Source organism: Sparus aurata, chromosome 8, assembly GCF_900880675.1.
Source record: "Sparus aurata chromosome 8, fSpaAur1.1, whole genome shotgun sequence".
Classification (NCBI taxonomy): domain Eukaryota; kingdom Metazoa; phylum Chordata; class Actinopteri; order Spariformes; family Sparidae; genus Sparus; species Sparus aurata.
The window spans coordinates 2,975,625-3,002,637 of NC_044194.1; the positions used below are offsets into that span (position 1 = coordinate 2,975,625).

General features: G+C 43.6%; 1 protein-coding gene across 12 annotated transcripts in view; it reads left to right on the forward strand.

Annotated features, from left to right (window-relative positions):
- Positions 1-23,978, forward strand: part of cadps2 (Ca++-dependent secretion activator 2) — a 182,570-nt gene extending 158,592 nt beyond the window's left edge. For 5 of the 12 annotated variants that reach the window (XM_030426028.1, XM_030426034.1, XM_030426029.1 and 2 more), the window contains 7 exons: positions 809-823; positions 3,656-3,730; positions 4,405-4,488; positions 4,693-4,725; positions 13,586-13,693; positions 19,891-19,995; positions 20,612-23,978. In XM_030426028.1, the coding sequence (XP_030281888.1) occupies positions 809-823; positions 3,656-3,730; positions 4,405-4,488; positions 4,693-4,725; positions 13,586-13,693; positions 19,891-19,995; positions 20,612-20,782 (591 nt within the window). In that variant the 3' untranslated portion in view covers positions 20,783-23,978. The remainder of the gene's footprint in view (positions 1-808; positions 824-3,655; positions 3,731-4,404; positions 4,489-4,692; positions 4,726-13,585; positions 13,694-19,890; positions 19,996-20,611) is intronic. The other 7 variants (XM_030426030.1, XM_030426036.1, XM_030426039.1 and 4 more) reach the window with 3 other exon arrangements.
- The last annotated feature ends 3,035 nt before the right edge of the window (positions 23,979-27,013 follow it).

Here is a 27,013-nt window from a genome sequence, read left to right on the forward strand (position 1 = left end):
AGAAAACAGATAGATCCGATATCTCCATGAACCAAGAAGGAGACGACTGTGAGGAACCGATGCTGTGCGTCATGTAATAAATGATTTAACATCTTGAATAGAGATGTCAACAAATATGGACGCTCTGAGCATTTTGTGTCCGTCCACTTAAAAAGGAACCTAAACTGATTTCATGAAGTCCGTTTGGGTTTCCAAACACAACAAACCTCCGTCTGTGTTAAATGCTTCATTCAGGCTGTCGGGCTGAAGTTCATCCAGCCTAAAAACTCCATCTGAATAACCTTGATGATTAAATGTTCAGAGTGTTTGATCGAAGACATCAATTCTGAGGAGTTTTCAAAAGGAGAAAAGCTTTTTACAACTCGCCGGCTTTCTGCTGGTTTTTACATGTTCCTGTTTTTTGGGGGGTTTTTTTTTCAGCCGACCATCAGAGACGCATCAGGACCCACGGAGGCTGAAAGTGATGATGTTTGGGTTAATATCTCAGAAAGTGTCGGCACATTATGAGAGTTACTGAGAGTCACAATAAAATGTGTGTCTTTTGTTGGATGAAATTGCTTTTAAGTGTTTGATTCGAGGTCAAATCTCGCGATAGAAATGGAAATGAAAAGTTGTGAAACTATAGAAAGACGTTTGTGTGAAGATGATTTCTTTTCCCTTATATATTTGAATGAAGAATTATTTTATTTATGTCATTAATGTGATTTAGAATCTGTGTGGTTGACTCTGTTTGCCCTCTTTTCTTTGTCTCATGTCCTCGTCTGTCCCTCATGTCCATGTGTCCCGCACATCATTGTTTGAATCCCAGATTGACAAACAATGGGTAAGTCCCTCCATCGCCTCATCGCCTTTCTTTTCCTCTCACACTTCTCCACATTGAGCTCCACCAAAACATGTTTTGAAATCATCATCGATTAAACCTGTTAGGAGACGTCAGTGAGTCATTTTAGCTTCCTTACATCCAATTTTATGTAAAAGTTGATCCCTTATCCAAGACAGTGGTGTGGATTTGTGAGTCCTGGAGAGTCCAAACACAGAATATGTTCAAGTTTTCTTCATTCTGCTCACACCTGACTAGCTCTTGATTGGCTGAACACACCCAATCCAGCTGATTAGAAAACATTCAGTGCTCAAATCCAATCACCAGCATCAATGTTGGCTGAGTGTGTTTCTGACAAACCACAGGTAAGTTTAATGTTAACGCCTCTCTATGTTGGACTTTACGTTTGTTTTGGTTTGATTTTGTGTTTCTCTCTCTTCACCACGATGTGTTTATATGCTCTAGCGAGGTTTAGGCACAAAAAACACTTGGTTAGAGTTGGAAAAACTTCATGGTTTGGCTGAAAATATCTGTTTTGGTTGCTATGATAACGGCTGGAGATCGTCTGGCCTTCCCGTGAAAATTTGCCGGTTTTGGTCGCCACTAAAACGTCTGGAAATGTGTCCAAAGACTCAAACCGCAGTCTGCAGTTCTGCAGTCTTGTTGGCTTGTTAAATACCAGATGGTTAGACCCACCGTGAGGAACGGACAGTTTTGGTGGCCACAAAAAGGCTGGAAATGTCCCTACAGACTCAAACTGTGGTCGACTGTTTTGTGATAACACCTTCACCATTTCTCTCCACCTCCTGATGTGAAAGTCCACCAACAAGCACACGATGTGAACCTGACAGCCCACGTTTGTTGTTGGTTTCCAGGACCTTCAATGAGCTTTACTCCTATAAAACATCGTGTCATCAGCATCAGTTGAGAAGCAGCTAGATGTTTCTGTCAGTGACGGCTCATCTTCAACCGATTCACGAGTTGTTTTGCTTGTTTTCTTCTTCTGGGTGTTGAACTGTTGGAGACTGTGCTGGGAGCATTTTTGGGACACAAATTCAAAAAGCTCGACCAGTTATTCATAAACTTCATTGACTGTTGTCAGCCGCACATATTTAAAACTGCAGATTACGAAACCTTTTGTCAGATTTTACCTGTAGCATTGGAATCCAAAAAAGATAATGGTTGATGGTTTTGTTTTTTGAAAAATAATCCCAAATTCAAACTTTTTTGAGTCCCTTCTGGCTCCCCCACAGTTCAAATACTGATGTTCAGGATCCAACACATCCACAGATTCTCACTGATTCAGTTGGTGCTCGTTTGTGTTCACTCGCCAGTCGGCGCTGTGAATGAGGCCTCCTCACCTCCGACCCCTGACCAGCAGTCTGAAGGGTCTTGAAGAGTCTGAACTCGTTCCAAACCTTTGGCGTGGTCAGTTTTCTGCCACGAGTCTTCAAGTGTGTTGAACCGCAGCAAAGCACTCGGACATACCTGACGCCTCAGCGACAGATTCTGCTGCCCCTCTCACCTCTGGTTTCAGACGGCGGGAGTTCAGCTGTGAAGCGAGCAGACGTCCTGTGAAGAATCTCTACTTGACAGTTTAATCCAGACGAGAAGTTCTTCTGCTGGATTGGGGAATTTTTCATTTCGTAGACCTCTGTTAAACCCGGGTGATTAGCCGAAATCAGTGAAAATGCTAATCAGTCTGTTGTGGTTTTGTTGCTCAGGTCACTGCAGTAGTTTTGTCAGAGGGTCATGTTGAAAATGTGACCCAGTTCAGAATCCAAAACATCTCAGCGAGCTGAAGTAGCAGCGGTGGCTGCAGCTCAACGACCAGATAAATGTTTTTAAAAGCAATAATTGTTCTTTTCAGTTTTTTGCTGTGCACATGGCAAAGACCAAACAATTTCTTCTGCTCCTCTCCGCTTTTTATGGCGGCCTTTGTAGAAATAAAGGAGGCAAAAGCAGCAATGTTAATTGAGGTAAAAAGAGAAAAAAAGAAAAGCTCTCAAGATTTGCCAAAAAGATTCGGCGTGCTGAAAGAGAACTGCCATTTTGCGGACTTGTGGAGGGAAAAAAACACAATTAGGGCTGGCGGCGCTGACCTCCCTGGACCCGCAATTTGTCAGCGATCCGTGCGCTTTGTTGATTGAAATTTTTAATTTGGGTGTTCTTTAGACGGCCAGTGAAAGGGCATTGTCGCCAAGAGATGAACTCCCCTGCTGCTGCTGCCATTCAGCGCTCAGCCCCGGCCTTTTTTTCCCTCCTTCCTTCAAGGGAAAAGGTGCCATGAATATGTTTTTAGGGGGGGGGGCCAAACGAGACATGAAATGGCGGATTAATTGAATCTTGTGTGAGCCTTTGGTCCTCGCAGCTGGACCGGTGCTTTAGAGAAATACAAGGCTGCTCTAATTGTGGGGAGCCGCACAAAAAGTATCCTTCAGATTCCTTCGCTTTTCCAGCGCGGACGGGAATGTCAGTCAGCCGCATAATGGTCCTATTAGCTGCTTAACTCAGCGGCGTTACACGGATGGGAAGGTTTTTCACGCCTCGCCGGTGTCAGGAGGTGTGTGTGTGTGTGTGTGTGTGTGTGTGTGTGTGTGTGTGTGTGTTCACGTGGAGTGTTGTCGGTTTTTATTTCTGTCTTTTACAGCACAGACAATGCTGTTGTTCTGTATCAGGGAGGCGAGGAGTCAGTTTTGGCCTTTGTGTCCCGCCAGGTTTCCCAAAAATAATAAAATATTCCTTTTTGTCTCCCCCTCCTCGTCTCCTCCTCCTCCTCCTCCTCCTCCTCCTCCTCCTCCTCCTCCTCCTCCTCCTCCTCCTCCCCCCCTGCAGCAACAGTACCACTCCAAAATAGATGTTCTGATTGACGAGGCGTTCAAAGACATGATTTCCTCCCTCGTTTCAAAGGTAAATATCTTTCCCCCTCCAATCAAATCAGTTTATTTTTCTGATGTTTTGTTTTTTTTATAGTCTTTTTTCCTGCTCGTTTCTCTTTGGATTACATCAGTTATCTGTTATTTGTTCTTGTTTGTTTTGATGGGCAGTTAATCCTACATTTTTCTAGATAATGACAAATTTAACACGATTTAATTCAGATTTAAGGGAATTTATTTCTTCTATATTTTCCTTTCTTGCCCCTTTTTCTTTTTGAGGAAAAGGAATCTTTTCAAAAGAAAATCTTGCTTTAATTTTACAGTATGATTATTATCTTTTATTATTTCTATAAAAGGTAACTGTTATTCTTATTTCTAAATGATATAAACATCATCATTTTTGATACATTTAACCTAATTATTCTAATTCTTTTGAGGCTCGGTGCTGATTGTTGGAAACGATGATGGATGTTTAAGTTTTGATGTGAGAATATTTCAACATGTTTCTATTAAAATGCAGAATTTTCTTCTACCGTCCGCTCAAAGACTGAATGATAAAAAAACAAACAAATAGAGAAATTATAGAAACAGGTTGAAATATTCTGACTGCACTGGCACAAAGAAATAAAACGTCAGAACATTTACTGAAGAAAAGTTTCTAACATCTTCGTCTGAACAGTCGTCGCGTCTCGTCCTCTCTGTCTGCAGTTTGCCGCCATTCTAGACGGCGTCCTCTCGAAGCTCTCCAGATACGACGAAGGCACATTCTTCTCTTCCATCCTCTCTTTCACAGTGAGTAGCCATGTTTTTGTTCCAGGAAACAGAGAGCGCCGAGCTGTTTCTTTCACCGCCTCGCACAGGCAACCTGCTATTTGCTGGAAACCAGATCTTCCCGGCTGAACTTCAGTGTCATTCTTCTTCTTCTTCTTCCTCTTCTTCTTCTTCTTCTTCTCCTCCTCTTCCTCCTCCTGCCTCCCCCTCCCTCCCCCCCAAAAGGTGAAAGCAGCTGCCAAATATGTGGAAGTCCCCGTGAGTCCGTCGATCTGCCTGCTGATTTTATTGTTCACTCCGTCCGTCACAGTCGACTTCCATAATTTGTGTTTCCATTCAGACAGTCGGCGCGGCGGGCGGAGGATGAAGCAGCCTGGGAATGCAAAGCAGCCGCTCTTTGCATTCAGTCATGTGCTTGTTTTTTTTTTGTTTTTTTTTGTTTAAGTTTGCCATCATACGGTTTTAAACATGTGTGAAACATAAAGAGGGTTTTTATTCCATCTGCAGCGCCGGAGCCAAAGATCACACAACAAGCCTAATTAATTGCACTCTTGTCCTTGGAGATGTGTTTTGCTGAAGTGTCGGTTTGTGGGCGGCGGCAGCGTTCGGGTGTCGAGCGGTTAATGAACGGCGGCGGCGTGGCAAAGATCAGAGGCTGCGACGAGCGAGCGAGCGAGCGAACGGGAGGGAGGGAGGAGACGAGGACGCGTACGACGCAGGAGTTAAACCGTCGAGGTGATGAGGCGTTAACGTTTGGCGGCGTGCAAGGTGTGAAGGAGAGAGAGGTTTAATCTCCAGAATTAGATCTCACACAGACGAGCTGACCTCTCGTTCTCTGCAAAGCGATTAACTGCTCAAAATTAACAAAGTACAATTCCTCTGTGGTTTGTGTTTTTTTGCACGTTTTACATTTTCCGTCTCTTTAATATGAATCCTGGCAGATTTTAAAAGCGCCCACTGGGATTAAAGATATAAAATCAGTTGTTCCAAACCTCTCAGGCTTCCATCCAAACAGAGAAAAAACACTGCGGAGGAGAAAATCACCCGAAATGAAAAAAAGATTCTTTCTTTCTAAATGTTTTTTGACTACTAGAATAAAAAAATACATCTCCTGTATTTGCGACATCGACGCTCTCGGTTCACTTTGTCAGATTTTGATTGGTTGACAAGTAGCTCAACCAATCAGGCTCACCGGTGGACTCACCCCAGCTCAGCTTCAGTCGCCCTCTCTGGCAAAATGGAGAGATGTTTCCAGCATCCGTCCTCGGCGTCGGTGTGTGAGAGGAGTGACAAAGCAGGAAGCAGAACAGTCAGAGTGTGAGTGAAGTCATTTACGTCCTGTCACAGACCTGCGACTAACTCTCTATGGTTTATTCTCTAGAACCACAATCTTTCTCCCTGAAACCTGTTCTGGAAATACACGCCGATACACCCGATGAAGTCGAGGACGTTGGCTCGTCAATACTTTTCCATCCGTCTCTGCTCGAGCAGCACCTGAAAGTCGAAAGAGAGAGTGAAGTAAAAGATATTTAAAAAGAAAGTCGCAATGAGAAAGGAGTCGCCTATTTAAAAATGCTGTTAGCTTAGCTTAGCATAAAGATTGGAAAAAGGAAAAGTGCTCGTCTGCTTCTGTCCAAAGGCAACAAACTCCACCTCAACAATGAACACGTTTTAATTCTCCACGTTTATCCAGCGGCTCGACTAGCGCTGAAGCTGCAGCTCTGCTAACATGCTGCTAACATGCTGCTAGCATGCTGCTAACATGCTGCTAGCATGCTACTATGCTAGTATCAGGATATTTCAAAAAGCCTAATCAGTTGTTTTTGGTCTCTTAATGCATCAAACATCAACTATAAGAGTGAATCTCAACAGTCAGGATAATAAACGTGCCGGGTCTGGAACACTTACTTTAAGTAATTTTTAAGGATTTTTTAATAAGAAGACTGAAAGAAAAGCGCAGATAAATCTGTTTTATGTTGAAACATTTGTTGTTCAAACGTCTAAATTATGGCCAACGATCTTAGAAAGCGTGATGAAGTAAATGATTAATGAGTTCACTTTGCTGAGCGTCCCACACTGACTCATCGCCCAGCTGAGATAAAGAGTCTCACCTCCACCTCCTTAATCCTCGGCCCCGCCGCGTTGCATCCCACCTTCTCCCATCATGCTCTCTGGTTCCCGTCCAGACTTCCTCCTCAGCCGCCTCCACCCCTGAAATTATAATGTAACCGCTACCTCGGCCTTTTGGTCTTTTGTGTGGAGGGAACCTGACGCAGGTAAGCCTCTTTTCCAGGTGGGATGAAGAGCATGGGGGGAGGGGGCGGAGCCTCTGCGTTACTCACCGGACGGCCCCACCCACCAACTTGTCACGACATCACAAAGTTTCACCCTCCAGCGCTCATCATTGAAAGTGGGTTTCTTTTCAATGATCAATGTTTTTATGAACTTTGAGATTTTTGAAGCTCGTCCAGGTGACGACAGACGTTCTGTCTCTCTGTGATAAATATGAATTAGTGAGTTTCTTTTCACCGGACTGTAAACTCAACCTCCCTTTTTAATAAGCTGATATTTTATGTAATTCTGCTGCATTTGCTGACACTGATGCTGTAACCAACCACATCACACGTACACAGTCTTTAGCTTTGGCTTTAAAACACCTGGTTGATCATCTCGAGGTCTCATTAATAATATCCAGCTGTGTGACACTTACAAAAGCTGAAACAAACTCAAACTGCAGGTGATCTTCAGCTTTAATTGTGATTTAATCTTAACTGCACCTCTGAGCTGTTCTCATTATTGTCTTGATCAAGTTTTTTACCCTTTAACAGATAAATAAACACACATCGGATGCGTTTAACGTCATTTCTCGTGTCATTTTCCTGTTATTCCGTCGCTCCCCGCTGTCGCACCGGTGTCGCAGTGATTCTGACACAAACACAGAAGTTACTATAATCCCGTCTTTATATTAAACTTCCCGTGCGGCTCCTGGACTCGTACTGAAGTATTGTCACACTGCGACGGGTTGGAAGTCGCTGGCTGTGTTTCTCACACTGACTCACACGTGTTCAGCAGGTCCGACATGCTCCCGCCTGAACAGCCAAGACACCAGCGCCTGACAGCCACACATGCTCGTATCAGACATATGCATACTGGCAGCGCAGGAACACAAACATTGGACGAGCGATCATCATCACTGGCTCTTCACCATCTCTAACACAACACGGTCCTGCAGGGCCGCTGCAAGAAATAAAGAAACGCTTCTGGGGCCCGAAGCTCCAAGAGGAGAGACTTAAAGACACAGTAACTAATTGTTTCATCAGTCCAGATGTACATTTGACTCAACGACGAGCGCTGACTGAGTATTTGTGTCCGTTCTGAAGCGTCGCCAGCACTCGTTTTTTTAATCATAGTGGGATTTTATGCGATGACATGCGAACACACATATTTGTACACACACAACATGCACCTGGCAGAAGTGAAATGAATCCTGGGCAGGAAGCGAGGCCGGCAGCGGTGTGTAATTACCTGGCATTTCACCGCCCTCCTCCTCCTCCTCCTCCTCGTCCTCCTCCTCCTCCTCCCCCACTAACCGCTCATTACCACCGAGCCTCTCCTCCCTCCACCTCCTCAGACCGTCCACCCCTCCCTCGTCTGTATCCGAACACGAACTGCGCCTAGTTTTACACTCTCAATTTTTTTTTTGTGTTGTGAAATGTTGACGAGCAACCGGGCCCGGCCATTATCCCGGCGCGGAGGGGGATTACTGGTGTTTGGCTACAAGTGAAGAAACAGTGATGGAGACAAAAACCGGCGGCGAGGGCAGAGCGTGACAAGAGCGCCGAGCCGCTTGTATGTCTGTTTTCTCTCCGCCTTTCTCTTCCTCTCGTGTTAAAGTCTTAATCTCCGTGGCTGGAACTGTGCCGGCGTCTCCGATCTGTCACGCTGCTTTGTCAGCTCGTCAGAACGAGAGAAAAGAGAGGTAAATGATTGAGACTAAGCCTGCAGGGGGGTGGAAACGGGGGGGAAATTGATGTCTCAAGTGACAACAAGGGCAGTAATATGTTGCCAGTGACACACAAACAATCTGAGCGCAGGTTCCTCTCCTGCTTTCACCCCGTCCACACTCACGCACACGCATATTTACCAGGTGATCTCACACTTCACCTTCAGTAAAGAGCGCGTGAGAGTCTCTCAGGCACAATTTGAAGTATTGCATTTTAAAAGAAGGTCGATGGAAATGGAAATACCTCTTCTGAATAATAACTCTGACTGAGGCCTTAATGTTACGACCGGTTACTGATTTAGCGACGGCGGCAGCAGCTAGCGTGGATCTGAGCCGGAGCGACAAAACAAGCTCGACTTCCACGAAATATTCTGCGTTGAGACTAACGTGTTAGCTAGTTACTGCGTCTTCTTCTTCTTCATCTTCTTCTTCTTCTTGTTTGTTTTTCACGGCGGGTGGCGACCAGAGCAGAGCTGCGTGGAAAGTGTTTAAGTTATTACCGCGATGCACATCGAAATTTTGAGAAAGAAATTGCTCGTTATTCTGGATTATTTTCACAATTTTATCATGTGTCTATTAACAGTTCATCAGTATTCAAGGAGCAGTCTGTAGAGTTGGGGAAGAAACTTTAATGAGTATTTCCATTTTCTGTTACTTCACATTTCTACTCCACCACATTTATTTGATATCTTTAGTTACTTGCTGCTTTGTAGACGATGTCGATGTTCATCGGATTCCGTATGAGTTCTAAATTAAGTCATTTTACATCCTCGTCTTCTTCTATGGTGGAAAAACAGGTGCGACACATGCTCGTCTTCATGCTACTGATAATCACATCATGATAACTTCTTTATTCATCTACCTGCGTATCATCCACCTGTTTATTCACTTCCCCCTTTAATTTCACGTTTCCATTTTTAAGTTTGTTTATTTATGTTTCTATTCGAACGAGTTGCTCAGTAATGATATTAACGATGTTGGCTGGCGATCACCGTCATCATCACACGTTCCCGTCCGTGGTTTTGTTTGTTTTTTCACGTGAATGAAAGCTGTGTGAAAATGATGGACAGACGAGCGCGAGGACAGAAAACAAACCCGTGTTTGAAATGTATCTGCGTTCGCGTGTTCGTGACCTGGAAGCGTCTGCTGGAACCGATCAGAGACGACGTGACGAGTCCTGTAACTCACCCGCCGAGACACACGCGCTTCACTCTCGTCAAGATTTCTAATCGTCATGCGACGGTGAAACTCGCTCTGCCGCACTCGCGCTCCTCCACTCGCTCCAGAGGATCATGGGGGAATCTGACAGGCCTGTCAATCACTGGTGCTGGCGCCTCCTCTCTGTGGTTGAGTATAACACCCACATCACCCCTCCTCCTCCTACACACACACACACACACACACACACACACACACACACACACACACAGAAACCCTCGCAGCCATGTGACCCCACTTTAACCCCTGGTTTCTGTCCAGCCGTCTGTCTGAATCACAGCGTCTCTGACTGATCTCAGTCTGTCACTCGCCGTCCGAGGCCTCTGCAGCCGCGGATGAGACCGTTTCTATCAGGAAGTGTTTGACGTTAAAGTCAGAGAGGTTACAGGATCTAATGTTTGATAAAGTCAGAGAGGTTACAGGATCTAATGTTTGACGTTAAAGTCAGAGAGGTTACAGGATCTAATGTTTGATAAAGTCAGAGAGGTTACAGGATCTAATGTTTGATAAAGTCAGAGAGGTTACAGGATCTAATGTTTGACGTTAAAGTCAGAGAGGTTACAGGATCTAATGTTTGACGATAAAGTCAGAGAGGTTACAGGATCTAATGTTTGATAAAGTCAGAGAGGTTACAGGATCTAATGTTTGATAAAGTCAGAGAGGTTACAGGATCTAATGTTTGATAAAGTCAGAGAGGTTACAGGATCTAATGTTTGATAAAGTCAGAGAGGTTACAGGATCTAATGTTTGATAAAGTCAGAGAGGTTACAGGATCTAATGTTTGATAAAGTCAGAGAGGTTACAGGATCTAATGTTTGATAAAGTCAGAGAGGTTACAGGATCTAATGTTTGACGTTAAAGTCAGAGAGGTTACAGGATCTAATGTTTGATAAAGTCAGAGAGGTTACAGGATCTAATGTTTGATAAAGTCAGAGAGGTTACAGGATCTAATGTTTGATAAAGTCAGAGAGGTTACAGGATCTAATGTTTGATAAAGTCAGAGAGGGTACAGGATCTAATGTTTGACGTTAAAGTCAGAGAGGTTACAGGATCTAATGTCTGATAAAGTCAGAGAGGTTACAGGATCTAATGTTTGATAAAGTCAGAGAGGTTACAGGATCTAATGTTTGATAAAGTCAGAGAGGTTACAGGATCTAATGTTTGATAAAGTCAGAGAGGTTACAGGATCTAATGTTTGATAAAGTCAGAGAGGTTACAGGATCTAATGTTTGATAAAGTCAGAGAGGTTACAGGATCTAATGTTTGATAAAGTCAGAGAGGTTACAGGATCTAATGTTTGATAAAGTCAGAGAGGTTACAGGATCTAATGTTTGATAAAGTCAGAGAGGTTACAGGATCTAATGTTTGATAAAGTCAGAGAGGTTACAGGATCTAATGTTTGATAAAGTCAGAGAGGTTACAGGATCTAATGTTTGACGTTAAAGTCAGAGAGGCTGCAGGATCTAATGTTTGACGTTAAAGTCAGAGAGGTTACAGGATCTAATGTTTGACGTTTTGGTCGCCACGATCACAAATGGACTTCACCACATCGTCCCCGGATGTCTTTAAAAACATCCGTCCGGTGGTGTGACTGGCGTCGCTGCCGGCCGTTTGGCAGCCATGTTGGCTGTGATATCATGAAGGTGATATGTTAGGTTCAGCACTAACATATCTTTACATCCCGGCGCCCGGGCTGCGATATCAGTCTCAGAGCCGGACCCGTCTGGTCCACTTTCCCACAGCCGCCTCTTTTCTTGCCAAATCACAAACCCAGATTCAGACACTCGCTGGTGATCGAGGTGACAGAAGACGATTGAGTTCACTGCCGACATCCAGCCCTTTTTTTTTCCCCCTCCATTAGCGTGTGACAGTTTGTGTTACTTTTGTGTTGTCTCGGACAAACAAAAAGGTTACAGTCCCAAATTTATAATCAGTCTCCAGGCTGCCTCTAGCCTTTAAGTGAAGCCAAAAGGTTTCTGGGCTTCCTGAGGCTCCATTTCCTCGTGTTTCCACGAGGGACCTGACGTGCCACGCTCAGCGGCGCTGTAGCAGAACAACAACCCCCCCGGGGCCGACGCACGCCGGCTCAGAGAAAACGAGTGTGAAAGATGTCAAAGCAATTACAATAAGCATTACAGTTGTAATCTCCCCTGACAACAGGGAGTGTGAATGAAAAGGGTTTTACCCACTTCTCCTGCCTCTGGCCTCTCCCCGCCACACAAACTGTTCCTGCCACAGCGGTTAACGTTTCCGCCGCTGCAGCAGCTCCAGCAGCTCCTTGTTACTCCCGACACGGAGACGCTAGATGATTATTTTGCTTCTTCACCCAGGAAGCAGCAGGTGACGCTGAACACTTGTTCCCTGTGCTGTCGGCGTGTAAACCAGCGTTATCCTCCACAAACACACACACAGTCTGCTGCTGTCCGTGAGGAAAGTGCTTCCAGGATCATTGCTCACATTATCGACTCTGTGCTCAACATACATGCGTTTCTTTTCAGTTACAATCGTTATTTACAAAAAGCGTTCGTGTAAATGATTTGTTTAAGTTTGTACCCGAAATATCTGTGTTTAAATCAGGCACTTGTATATTTTCCCTCGTTTGTGATGGTTGTCGTCCGACACTGGAAGGTAAAAGTGTAGCTGGTAAATAATCGAACTGGAACGAAGCCGTCTGTCACAAATCAGATCATGTGACTCACGAGAGACACTTTCCCTGAATTTCAGTACAACAACACTGCTCTCGTGAATACAGATCCCAGGTTTCTATAAGTTTGTCACATTCTCACTCCAAACAAAACTCAATATTTTGACCTGAAAATGATTTCTGTGCTGCTCACCAAGCTAACGTAACGTGAACCAGAGACGATCACGCCTCACTATAACACGCTACAAGCTAAACCGCTGTTGATATGAGCTGCTGTGGCTTTTGATCAACACCTAGCGAGTTAAAAACTTAAACATCAAGCAAGTACAATAACACAATTCATGCTGTATAACGTTAGCAAACCAGCTAACATTACGTTGTACTCAACAGCAACGAGTCGAGCCCGGTCACCGTCTGTTTACTCTCTTTTTTCTCCATCGGCGTCCTTCACTTCGGTCGCTTCACCTCGAAATGAAACCTAAATCTAACCCCTGAACACTTCTTCATCCTGGCAGTTGCTAAGATAGCGGTTAGCTCAGCTAGCAGAGCTAACTCGTAGCTACAGTGAAACATGAGAGTTGAAGCGGAGCAGCTCAAAGACATCGGAGGAAAAAGATAAAAAACATTGCCTCCAAAAGATACGATCCAGTTTCATCGACATCAGCGAGAGTTGTTGCATCCTGTTCTTCTAGTTTTCAGCCTTCTATGGGTCATGAAGGTAAAACAGTTGCTACATAATGTTGCTTTAAAAGTGTCAGCAGTAGTTGAAGAAAGAAAACTGATGCTGAGAGAGACGATCGAACGTCGCTGTGCAACCCGTGATTATAGTTTCAGGTTAGAAAACTAAACGGGCTCATGAACACTTTGTAAAACTGTTGTCAGTAAACATTTTGTACGCAGATGATTCTGTTCATTTATATCGGTGGAAGTCTGTGTGGATGGTCTCATTGATTGGTAGATTGTGATGTGGGCAGCGATCCAGAGTTCTGACAGCCGGGTTCTGAATCCGTCTCACTTCAGAAAGAAACTGGAAGCTTCGTTTTGTTGTTTTCCTCTTGACATTATTTTCTGGGGGTCTGTTCCATCTCACTGTGATCACAAAACTCTCCCGCTGTTGTTTGTGCAGTGAAACATGAACGCCGGCCATGTTCACGTCTTCAACACCAGAGCTGTGAATGTGTGGCGTTTGTCTGCATGTGTCCACCCGTGTCGGAGTCGTCTTCAGGTCCTGACTGTGTCATCTCTCCCCGCAGAAACCGGGGATGGATCTGGCCGACACCTACATCACCTTCGTACGGCAGAACCAGGACATCCTCCGAGACCGCGTCAACGACGAGCTCTACATCGAGAAGGTGTTCGACGTGAGTGCTCATTCTTGGTATTTGTCATAATAACATAAATCTCACAATCAGAGATCTGAGATTGGAAGCACTTGATCCAAATAATCTGAACCACTTTATTCGGAGGTCAAACTGAAAGTCAGCACGCCTGAAATTTCACCACTGATCTGTCATTGCAAACTTAAAGTGTGCAGAGTTAAAACATCTAAAAAAAATAACAACTGGAGAGACAAAAATGTACCAAAGAAACCTCGAATAAAATACAGAACGTAAAGGCAGTGGATTCTGCAGGAGACGCCACAAACAACACGAGCAAATCATCTTAATGACTCGACGACTTCTTGACTTAAAATATGAATCCACAAAAGTGAGTGTTTATAAAGACGACATCAGCCGTGACCCGCTTATGAAATATTCAGCGCCGCGCCGTCAGTGACAAGAAAGCCGAGAGGAGCCGGGTTAATGAGAGAGGAAGTGGTGTGGCGGTCGTGGCGTTCCCTCCCGTCAGCCGCTGGTGGAATGAGGACATAAATAAAGGTGAATTCCGCGGACGGGTTCACCTGTGAGCTGCGTTCACGGCCTCATCAGACAAAAAAAAACCCACACTCAGATAAAAGAGGAATCAATGAGAAAACGTTTATTTTACTAACCAGCTTGAAATATTGTCACCGTTCAGTTTCAGTTCCAACACTTGGACTAAAATTTTCACTTTAAGCATCGGCTGTATGAAAGCCTTAAAAAGTGAAACCAAGCACTGGTTGCAAAATCTAAATTGTATGTAAGCTTATGAAAAAATTACCCTACTTCTCACTTGATTTATTTCTTCAGTTCACAGTTTCCTGATGACTTATGAGGGCAAATTTATTCTAGGTCATATTCTGCTTTCCTTTATTGTGTTCTGTAGCACTTCTATATAAATTATAGTTACATAGATATATATATATATATTTATCATAAAGTACATTCACTCCCGTCAGTCGGCAGCGGCGTTATTTTAGATCACACTACCTTGCCCGGCATGACCCGCCCTACTCTGCCTCTGATTGGCTGCATCCTCCCCATTAAGTAGTAATCAAAGATGGAACAGAGGCGGGATGTCTCACTACGTCGCTAAAATGGAGCGTTTGAGACACATTTTGAAAAGTGCTCGACACGAGAATATAATGTGTTTTTAGAAATTAAAAACTCATTCTACCAGGACGCCAAAATAAAAGCATGAACCTGAAAATTAGCACCACATGACCTCTTCAAAGTGTTTTTATTGTAAATGTAAAAATTTGACAATAAGCTGTTCTGGTGTCTGATCTCTTCATAAGAAACGCTCGTATGAAAACTGACTGTGCTGATAAAAACCTCCACACATGCAGCTCACAGTCGGGTGTCGCTGCCGCCGGTGTGTGAGGTTTGATTCTCCACTTTGGGAGCAGCGGCAGGTCTGTTTGAGGCTGAAAACACAGACTGCTTCTGTTGACCTGTTTATCACTTAGGAAACACCGAGAGCTGTCGGCTCGCTCTGCAGGAGCTGCACACACACACACACACCTCCACCCACCCATCCACCCATCCATCCTTCGCTGTCCGTTTGCTTCACCAACAACCCCCCCCCCCCTCCAGGATTCAGATTTATACGAATATTCTAGCGCCAAGTTGCCAAACACGCCTCAGCTCGCCGCCGTGAGTCGATGCAGCGGACATGGCGGCTCAGACCTTCGTACACATTAGCAGCACGAAGCAGAGCGATGGATTTCTGCCACCTGCCGCCTCCGCTGAGGGTTCGGAGCATTGTGGCTGAGGCTCGAGCTGCACTGTGCTGATCCGAGTGTGTGTGTGTGTGTGTGTGTGTGTGTGTGTGTGTGTGTGTGTGTGTGTGTGTGGAGGGGGTTGAGGAGAATGAGTCTAATAGAGCTCAGAAGCGCCCAGTCATGCACCAACGAGGAGGTGACGGCGGGGCCTCAAAGTGTCTCTGCTCACCCTTCAACATGTATCTCACACACACACACACACACACACACAGACAGTTAGTGTGTAACAAAGAAAGTAAACCTGTGTTCATTCAGCAGCGTCGGGCCTCCTGCCAGGAGCATTATGGGTACGCCGTCGCCTTGTTTACGTGCGTCTGAAGGAGTCGAACTCAAATTCATTTAAGGCGCCTTTTCTTTAAACAAAAAGCGTTTGTTCGACGCCGACTGATGGAAAGAAGAAGAAGAAGAAGGCGAGCGAAGTGACGAGAAACAGGACGAGGACGCGAGCTGATGTCAACCTGTCGGTGATTTCTGTGTTTTGTTCGGCGTGTGCATGTTCATATGAGCCTGTCCGTCTATTTGTCCACGAGTGCTCACCAGGGAACGCTTTTGTGTGGAGAGGAGTGTAATACGCACACACACACACACACACACACACACACACACACACTAACACACACACACACTAACACACACACACACACACGCCTCCATCCTCTTCACATTAGGAGCCAAATAACCTTGATGAAGCAGCTGACAAGGACGCTGCAAAAAAAAAAAAAAAGAAGAAGAGAGCGAGCGATGTGGATCTCTTGGCATGAAATCATTTCATCTCAGATTCGACCTTCGGGAGTGATTTTTTTTTTTTTTTTTTAATAACATATAATGTTTAACATGATGGGTTTACATTTAGGACTGCGACCGAATGGAAGGTAGCCAGGTGGAAAGTGAGAGAAGAAGAAATCACACGCCGCTGATGGTTTCATCCCTTTTGAGAAAACACAATCGAGCGATCTCAGATGAAACGTCAAGGACAGAATACTTCCTTTAAGCGCCACTGCGAGCATCATTTTATCTGCATTCAAGAATTCAAGCATCACGAAACAAGAAAATCAAGAAAGTGACACCGAAAGAAAAACACAAACACAAGTGGTCTCAACAAAAATGGACTTAAAAGTTCAAACGACTTTGAATTTGAAGAATATGTGTGAAATGTTTAAATGACATCATTACTGTGACACCATCAGAGAAGCAGCCTCCTCTTCTTTAATCACGTTGTCTCTGACAGGACTCATGCCGACCCACAATGCCGTGCAGACCAGCCCCCACCCTCCTCCTCCCCCCTCACATATTCCCTCCATCTGTTTTCACTCTCGTCCTCTAATCAGCTCAATTAAGGAGCGTCTTCGTACTCAATTTCCACGTCAGTTAACGCGACTCGCGAGGCGACCGTCAGGCAGCTGATTAGCCGATCTGAGGAAAAACTCGCCTCCCAGAGACTCAAATAAATGTTTCAGAGAGAGGAGGAGGAGGAGGAGGAGGAGGAGGACGGAAATCAGAAGTAAATCATCACAGGAGCAGCAAATATCATCCAGTAATTTCAACATCCTCGAGCAGCTGTTAACTCAGCGAGCTGATTAGCATACGACACGGAGTCCAGCGTGGAAAAAATATATATTTAATGTGGAGAGTGAGAGGAGGAGGAAATGATGGAGGAGGGAGGGAGAGAAAGAGAGAGAGAAAGGGAGGGAGAGAGGGGGAGAAATGCCAGTAACAGCCAGAATCAATGAAACTGTCCTCACACAAACACACACATGTAAGGATATGAAAATGTTCACGACACGACGGCAAATCAGAATATTTCATCTAACCTGCAAAGAAAATGTCAAAATAAAGAAAACAGGAACCAAAACAGCGACATTAAAACTGGACTCAGCAAATATAATCATACACGTCTGCACATTATTTAGACGGAGAGCGCTGACGTGCATCTCCTGGATGAATATGTCGTTATTATCTGTGTGTTCGAACAGTGCAGAGTGAATCTGGGATGAGATGTGGTCAAAGGATGAGAAGTAGAATTTAGTTTTCTGCGTTGGGATTAATTTCTCTGATTGGACGTGTTTCAGATGATCTTCGTCTCCGTCAGTTCACAGAAACAAGAAGAAAATGGTGGAATAAGTTCAAACACTCTCCGGTTGATGTGAAAAAAATGGCAGCAGTCAAACTTTGTGTGCGTTGACTCTTTTTCTTGCAGATCAGCTGTTTCAGAAGCATTTGCACAATTTTTGGAGTTTCTCAGAAAGGAAAGCATCCAGTTCTGTTCCCGCCTGACGGAATAGAAAATAAATCTTTATTTATTAAACTCAACTCCTCGTTTGAAGGTTAATGTACATGTTCTTTGCCATTAGTTGTAACTAAACAACTTGGACTGGGTGAAAAACTGCTTCATTACTTTGACATAATTAAAAGGAGCCAGTGTGAAGCAGGTCAGAGGTCGTTCCCACAATAGATGTAATCAAATATTTGCGTGACCCTCGAATGATCGCGGACGTGTTTTGGCTTTTGTCGAGTGTATGAAACACCCTTTGGACTGTTTTTTTCTCTGTCAAATTGGAAGATAATTACAGTTCTTGTCGGCGTGAAATTAAGTCTGCCGGCGGCTCTTGAAGCAGATCTGAATATTACGGGTCATTACTGTGTCAGAGCAATTTCCCCGAGCGTTCTTGTTTGACTGGTAACTGAATAAAGCCACCTGATGTGTGCATTGTACCAGCGGAGTGCTGAATGCTGCTGTAAGTGAGGATCGCTCCTCAGGTGAGAAAAGGTGCGTTTGATTTCCCTGCAGCTGTGGCCCGGTGGCGGAAGGTGTGAAGGAAGAGTGTTTAATGAAATTTACAAAGATGGAACCTGATATTTTCTTTTCCCTCCGCTGAAGGTCGAAGCGGAGCCGTGAACTCTTCCCTTGACGCGCAGCATTCAGGAGTTTTCCAGTAGATTGGCGCTTTTGAATAAATAAATGTTTTCACCTTTTTGAGTTTTGCCGTTTCGACGCCACGCGTCCTCTGACCTCGTGTTGTGGTGTCGTCAGCGCGACTGAAGCGAGGCGTGTTTCGAAGCTGACATCGAGCAAGCAACATCTGAACTCCTCGGCGAACGCACGGGAGCGACGGCCGTCAGCATTAACATGATGTGCTTTTTTATTTATATCGTTTGGGAGGATATTTGTAGCCTCTGATTTCAGCTGGTTTCTGAATGTCTGACGTCAAATCCTGCTGTTAGACAATCTGTTCTGCAGACTGATTTAATAATCTGCACTTTATCAGAGCTGAGTGTTTCAGCCTGCAGGTCCTCTGATGCCTCATAAGTGTGATGAAGTGAACTTGAAAAAAAAGCAACTTCTTTGTAGAAGTCTAAAGTGTTTATTCAGAAAAAATGATTGTTTTTCATTTCTCCCAGTGTGAGTTTTGGTCACACTGAGACTTAACTCACCGTCAGAGTCATTTTGAGTTTTAGTAGTTTGAGCTTCGGTTACAAAGGTAGAGAATTTATTAAAAGGTGAGATGTGGAAACACAGCGATGTCCGGTGGGAGACGTCACAGTGTCACAGAGCTTTGTCGACTTTCATTTTGAACTTCTTGAGTTCGGCATCGCAGCCGTCACCGTGGTTTTGGAGCCAGGAGTGAGCGTATTAGTACACGATGGGGAGGAAATCCTGATCGTATCTGAGAGCTCGAGGACTTGCGTGGTAGCCACACCTGCTTTATCGTCTAGTCTGCAACAAATTGGGCCTTAACTCACAGAATGGTCATTCCACACCAACTCACCAACATCCAGAAGTTTTACCACTTCATGTCATCGAGGTTTTTTGAAAAAAATCATGTTGAAACCTCAAGCTTCACTTCAAATACCTTTTCAGATGTTAAAGTAAAAAACAATTTGAGTTATGAATTTTGAAAATGACCGATCCTTTGTTCTGGTGAACAACAAAGACCTCTTCCTAACTTCCTAATTAATTCGATAAGACTATTTAGATAAATACAAGTTACAATTAGGTGACTGATGAGACGTAGAATACACAAAGAATCAACAAATATTGACGAAGACTTGGAACCAGCAATCGAGACCATAAACTCATTAGGAAACTGTTTGCTGTGGTAATAAATCGAGTGAGAAGTAGGGTCATTTTTTCATAAGCTTACATAAAGTCAGACATCTCTTTGCAACCAGTAAAGTCTCCCCGATGTTGGCCGTTAGAGAGGATGCAGGATTAAGGCACGTCCAGTTGTTCCAGTTCACTTGACAGATTCAAAAGCTCCAGATAATTTCTGTCCAGACGATATTTTTTGTGGTCAAACTGAGAGAGATTCTCTGAAACTGAGCCGAGGTTGAAGCAGGAGGTGGTGGGTTCAAATTTGAGTGTTTTTCCGCGTAAACAAGTTTGTCTTCTGTTTGTTTTTGTTTTGTTTGTTACAGCAATGGTACACCGGCTCCACGAAGGCGGTGTGCGTCTGGCTGACGGACAGACTGGACCTGCAGCTCCACATGTACCAGCTGAAAACACTCATCAAAATCGTGAAGGTAAAGAAATGTAAACAACGTTACGAGACCAGAACTTCTGTATATAAGATATTATGTGTGTCGTTCTGGGCGACAGGTTACGTTCACCTATAAGAGCTGCGGTGATCCTGAGACTGGCTGCATCCAGTCAAAAAGAAAGCATTTTTTAAAATTTGGCTAATTTGTGTAAAAACTGTCAGAAGTGAAACTGGAGGAAAATAAGAAACGCTAAAGACAAACCAGCCTGAAGTGTCCTTGAAAGCAGCGGCAGCGATGTGAAGAGGCGACGAGACGTGAAAGAGAAAACTGCTCAACTGTGTTCTGCTGCTCGCTGCTTTTGTCTTTTCATAGTCTGCTAATGTACAGAGACGTGCGAGTTTAACTTGAAAGCGACGAGACGAGGAATTATAATGGCTTCTGACTGAAGGTAAAAACCCCTCGGATGCCTCAGTCTGCCTTCCCGGTCCGACACATAAAAGACTCGTCCTTGAGCCTCAATCTTGCCGCTTTTGTCCGAACGGCAGCCGCCTCCTCCTGCTCGCCGCATTCCTAAGATGCTCTCTGTCTTCCCCTCCCTTCTCCTTTTACCTATCTCCACCCCTCCATCCCTCCACCCCCTCCACCCTCCCACCAACAGAAGACCTACCGTGACTTCAGGCTGCAGGGCGTCCTGGACGGCACGCTGAACAACAAGAGCTACGAGACCATCTACAACCGGCTGACGGTGGAGGAAGCCACAGCCGCTGTCAAGGCCGGAGACGGGCTGCAGGGCATCAGCATGAGAGACAGCGACGAGGAGGACGATTAAACACAAACATCCAACCTTCACACACTAATGCTACTCGATTATCATCCTCCAACAGATCAGGACCGTCGATCGCAGTTAATGATATCAGACCTCCGCTGAACTCTAAGTGCTACTCAGTAAAATCTTAATTGGAGGCTAAAACTCAACAAATGTCAATAAATCTATTAGAATCACTGAAAATACAAATAGATTACCTATGTTTACACCAACAGGACAAGTTGTGCTAACGTTAGCTAGTGCGCCATGTTGTGGATGTTCGACTCGTTTTAAACTGAAGTATTTTAAAATCCGATGTGGGAGAATGAGCAGAAATATTAACATATTCAAATATTAACATTAATATATCATCCCGGACAGTTAACGCAAACATTAGGTAGGCTAGCAAGCTAACAACATGTTGCTCACTCATTATCTACAGATTTACAGATGCTTTTCCAATAAAAAGTATAATCTAAATATAAACTGAAACAGAGTTGACTAATATAATTGAACCATAACAAACACAAATGATACCTGGCCTCGTGTTATCACCAACAGAAGTTATGCTAACGTTAGCTAGAAAAAACAGAAAACGGCGAATACGCTCTTCTCAAGAGCAACACAAGCTATGCTAATGTTAGCTTCGAGTCATGTTTTTGTCACAGTTTAAACTTTACTTCACTCGGCCAAACTCGAAAATTAAAGTTTAGAGATTTAATAACTGTATCGTTATCCTCCGACTGTGAATTTAACGTTACGTAAGCCGACTGACGTTAGCTTAATAGATAATATAATCTTGCTAGCACATTACTTCAGACAGCCGTCACCACCTTAGTTTGATGATAATGGACAACATGTGACGAGATAGCTTTGTCATTAGAAGTAGACCTGTAATCATTTATTAGTTACAGTAATAAAAGAAAGTATATCAAATTGAGGCAGTTATTAAACTAGTTTACGTACACTTACGTACAACAGATTTACACAGGTTGCTTTGTAGCCGCGGACTTTATCTTCTCTCTAAAAACATTATAGTCCTTTATTTTCCTGAACGTGTTCACACCGTGGTCGTATCATTTATGGTGACTGGAGGTCCTGATCGGTGAAGGATGGACGCTCAGGTAGCGCCACCCTTCCTCCCCTCCTCTTACCCGGCCTGTCACATCCTCGTAGTCTGGACACGTCACGAACACGTCCACGAGTGAGAATGTACAACAAACAGGAAGTCAAGGTGAGGCGAGGCACCTGAAGGACGTGGTGCCGAGACAAACCTCGTCCTCCCCTCTCTCACCTGCAGGACAGGAAGCCCCGCCCTCCTCCACGTGCAGCCATACTCTAATTGATGTCACTTTGTACAGTCGAGCTCAGCGTTCCGCCGACAGCGCAGCGCCTTCCTGTTTTGTTTTCATCCAGTTGTAGCTTATTGTTCAAAAAACGCCGACGTCTGCGGCAGCGCTGACGCCCGAGAGTCCGAGCGAGCCGCGACACGACACTCCTGACGGCAACAGCAGTGAAATCAATCACAAGATGTACTTTTATTCACAGGAAGCTTGGAATTGTAAGGTTCTATTTTGATCAGAGTCAGGTTCACCCGTCATGTTTCTGTTACTTGTTGATGTGGTTTGATTTCGTTGAATAGCCAACGTACCGCTGAATGTTGGACTCGTTTACATCCAACGCCAAAGTTTCAGTACCAATGTGTCTTTAACGTCAGTAAAGTAGAGACTGATTCTCCTCATCGCAGTCCAAACGTCTGCTTTCGCCAACCACCACATCAGCTAGTGTTCATCAGTCGCCTAATCCGACCCAGACTTTAAAAGATGATTATTGTTTTATTACCTTTAACGTCTTCATAGTCGACATGATGCAGATATCTGCGTATGAATTCTTTTAAGATGCCGATAAAAACACAGATTGTATTCTCCATCTTTTGCTCTCCAGTTGGCCAATGCAACGTAGACTTACGTAGGTCCCTTGCATGCAGATTTTGAATTCATATGCAGATATCTGTTTAAAGAGATGAACGCACCAAGTTAACACCTGAGATCTGGGCTCAGAGTGACGTCACGTAGAAGAAGTGAGGCGAAGCTGTCAGACGTTCAGACTGAAAATAAACCGACACGTTACGTAGATGATCTGATCCACTTCATTTGGAAATCAAGCTGATTGCGAGCACATCCGACATGTTTGGTAACTGAACGATGGACATGACAATGACTTTTCTTTTCTGTTCTGACCTGTGTGTTTGTTTCCAAACTGTTCAATCGTCGAACTTCCAATAACTTTATTTGGTTGTTTTGCAGAATCGTCAGTTCAGTGTTGAGCTTTCGGAACAATAACACAAAGTTAATGATATCTTAATGTTTGATGTTCAGTGTCTCACACCTGCAGTTAGAGCTCTTACAACTCCAAGCTAATTAAACGTTGCTGTAGTTTCTCAATCCGAACCTGCTGAAGCTCGAAGTGTCCCCACTGCCAAACAACAACTGGTGGCCTCAGGTGCAAAAAATACAAAATGAAGTATTTCTTCTTTGGTTGTCCACATGACACAAAATATCACCGAATCAGGTTTCTGGGTTCAAGTGAAACAGGAAACAACCACGCGAAGGTCTTAAAAAGTGTTGATGCTGCATTGAGACGCTGAGATTAGGGAGTAAATGTTCAGAAGTACGCGTCGATGTCGTTGCAGATCTGCCGTCATCTCTGTTCATTGTGATTTTTACTGTCGTGAAGAATAATATTGAGCTGTAGAGTGATATGGTCGTACTGCCTGATGTGCATCATATCCAACGCCGATCAAAGTCTTAGAAACGTGCCAACCAGCTGGAACATTGTGGACTTTTTTTTGTTCTTTCTCAACAGGAGCATCCTCGGATCTGTTTTTAATCTGATCGATGTGTTTAATCTGCCCGGCAGCGAGCGGACGAGTCGTCTCATCGCTGCCGTACGTTCGTTCACTTCCGTCTGTTTTTGCGTGTCGTCGTTGAGAAAATACAAGTTTTACCTGTGAATTCAGTGTTTTGGCCTCAAATCAACTGTGTGCAACAACCTGCTGTTTGTTTTTAAGCGTCCGATCCAGTTTGTGTCAGTGCAGTTCAAAGGCCAAAAACTAACGGACAAAAATCTATATGAAGAAGTATATTTATATCGTCTGATTGTGCACCTGTTTTGTTCAGGTGTCTTATTAGGTGTCACGATTAAAAGTGTTTTTAAAGCACCTGTTTCACCGTGTGGCTTTTTATTGTCTCATCTGTTCACTACAAGTCAAACAGAAGGTTTGTTGGAAATCTTTTTTGATTATCAGATGGCTGAGAAGATTATTACACCTCTTGTATCTGTGCATTTAAAGGAACAGTTCACCCAAAAGTCAGACTTCAGGCATCATCTCCTTCCTCCATGTTGATGAAAAGTCAGGTGAGGTAGCTGGAGAAAAGGTCAAGAGGTAAAAAGGTAAAGAGGTCATATGATGCTTTTTGGGTTGTTGCCCTTCTTTTTTGTGTTATGAAGCATTTTTGTGCATGTTAAAGTTCTGCGAAGTAAAAAAAAAAGTCCACGCCAAAGGGAGTCACTCTCTCCCACAGGTGTTTTAAAAATATACATTTTTATATATTTATAATGAAATATATTCACTCCAGTCGGTCAGCAGACATTCAGTTGTAACTGCTGTAGAGCGTTATTTTAGATCACACTACCTTGCTCAGCATGAATCACCCTACTCTTCCTCTGATTGGCTGCATCCTGCCCATGAAACTCCGAACAAAGATCGAACAGAGGCGAGATGTTGGGCTGTAACCTCCTAGTCGATTTATTGGTCGATACGTTCTGGCTGACCAAAATTCTGATTGGTCGATTTTTTGCTTTCTTCATCACGAGGAAGGTACCAAGTGCTATTGGGGGTGTTTTCAGAGCACCCCTGTTTCACAGGTAACAGTGTGTCTTCAGAACACCCCCCTTGTTTTCACTATGATGGATTAGACCAACCTACTACAGACAAACAGATTGAAGAACGTACCAGAAGGCCTCGGTCCACTGGTTTGTTAAATATTTATTTATTTTTAAGCGTTTCATTTACAGTCATTCCTGTTCTACCATGTCAAAGACATCAGCAGTGTGGCAGCATTTTATAAAAATAGAAAATGGAAAAAAAGTCGAATGCAAAGTTTGCAAACAACAGTTTGTATATCACAGCTCGACTACAAACATTTCATATCACCTAACAGCGGTAAGCTAACTTGTCTGCGTTAGGTTGCTCCTTCTGTTTAAGTATATGAACATATAAGAATCGGCATATTTCAATGTTTTAGTCTAATTGTTTTATAACTGCAGGTGCACCCGCGGCAGCATCCGAAGACAAGCACAGACACAAATGATCGTGTCTGTAAATTATTATAACATGACTAAAACAATTGTCTAAATATTCCTCAACAGTTATTTAGCTGATATCACCAGTTGATATAGTATATTTTCAGAAATCATGGGCTATGATATTGCGCAGATACACGTGATGCAAAACGCTGTCAGAGACAGACTCAAGTGTGTTTATTAATTCATTCATTTTAATTAATTGATTAATTAATTTTGGTGCAAAATAATTAGTTGATATTTAGTCGAAATTTCACGGTTTCGGTCGACCGAGGATTTCTTTGGTTGATTACAGCCCTAGCGAGATGTCTCACTCTGTAGCTAAAACAGCATTCAACACACAGTGTGTAGAAGAGATGCTGCAGCAACGAACCACCTGAGATTAATAATGTGTTTGTTTTTTTATTAAAGTATGTAAACTTCCTTCATAGGGCCTCAGACGGCTCCCCCGCTGTAAAGAATCACCTGTTTCTGCCCTCTTGCTCCGATCTAACCATTCAGACCTGGTTTGAAAAAGGGATAACTACATTTAAGGACCTTTACAACCAAAGGATTCCATCTTATGAGCTCTCAAAGAAATTCGACTTACATACATACGACTTAATACACCTATTTGTTTTGTCAGATAAGGCATTTTATTTGGAATCAGAACTCCCGAGTCGTCCCCTGGAAACTCTGGTAGAATGTTTATTGGCTCTTGATCTTGAACAAAGGCGGCTAATTTACAGTTTTATCAGTTCTGCTATTGGTGGCCCATCCGGCCAAAGGATTCTTGGGAACAAGAGCTGTGAACCAAGAGCAACAAGTCTTACGTTGGGTTCCCTCCTGTAGTGTTATCTCGGATTTACCCCGATGTAACTGGCTCAGGTAATAGTGCAAACTATCTCCAGCCGACCATTCCCATATGTTCTGGTTCCGTCTCAGGCCTTCCACATTCTGGTCTGAAATCTTCGGACCAAGAGGTGTCGGTGCTCCTACGACTTTTGTCCACAGGGGGCGCCAGAATCAACAAACAGTGTGAGCTCATGTAGCCACTTTAAGTCTGCATGATTTACGCTACTTTATATTTCTACTCCGACATTTTTTAGAGGGAATTATTGTGATTTTTACTTCACTACATTTATCTAACTGTTATATTTAATAGTTTATTAGTAGATGTGATGCATTTTATAGATTAAAGCTCAGTCGTGATGTCAGTTATGATTGATTAGAGCTGATCAGGTTGAAGCGTGATGTCACTCTGCACTGAACCGCAACTGAACACAATAAAAACCTGTGTGTGCAAATTAATATCCTGTGTGCATAAGATAAAGTGCAGTCAGTATCATTTTTCATGATGTTTAACACTCTTAAAGTGGACAATTTGTGCAGTTTAGATACTTTAATTACATTTTTCTGAACTCTAAATTCTAAACTCAAGTTGATATTGAATGCGGGACATTAAAATTAAAATGTTCTTCTGACTCTCAATGAAAAACTAAAACCATCAACATATATTACAAACATAACATTACATACTACATGTTATTACTGTACACTATATATATAATTGTTTGAATAACTTCCAAAGAAATTAGCATCAGGACATTTTCCACGATGATATTTATGGGACGACTGCCTTTTAAATGTCTTCATCTTTTACCACTTTAATGTAATTAAACCGTTCATATCTAAATATGAGCGGCTGGAGGAAATGTATAAACCCAACATCACATAATTCAGTAAGTGTGAAGTCGTCAGTCTGCAGATTTAGAGGACGTGCCCGGAGTTTTAAAACGTTTTCCTTTAAGGTCGCAGGATTCAGGGCTCGACTTCTCTGTAAAAGGATTGGTTTCCGTTTGTTTTTGTCTTCTAAAGTACCTATTCTCCGTTTCTCCTTTCAGCTCGGAG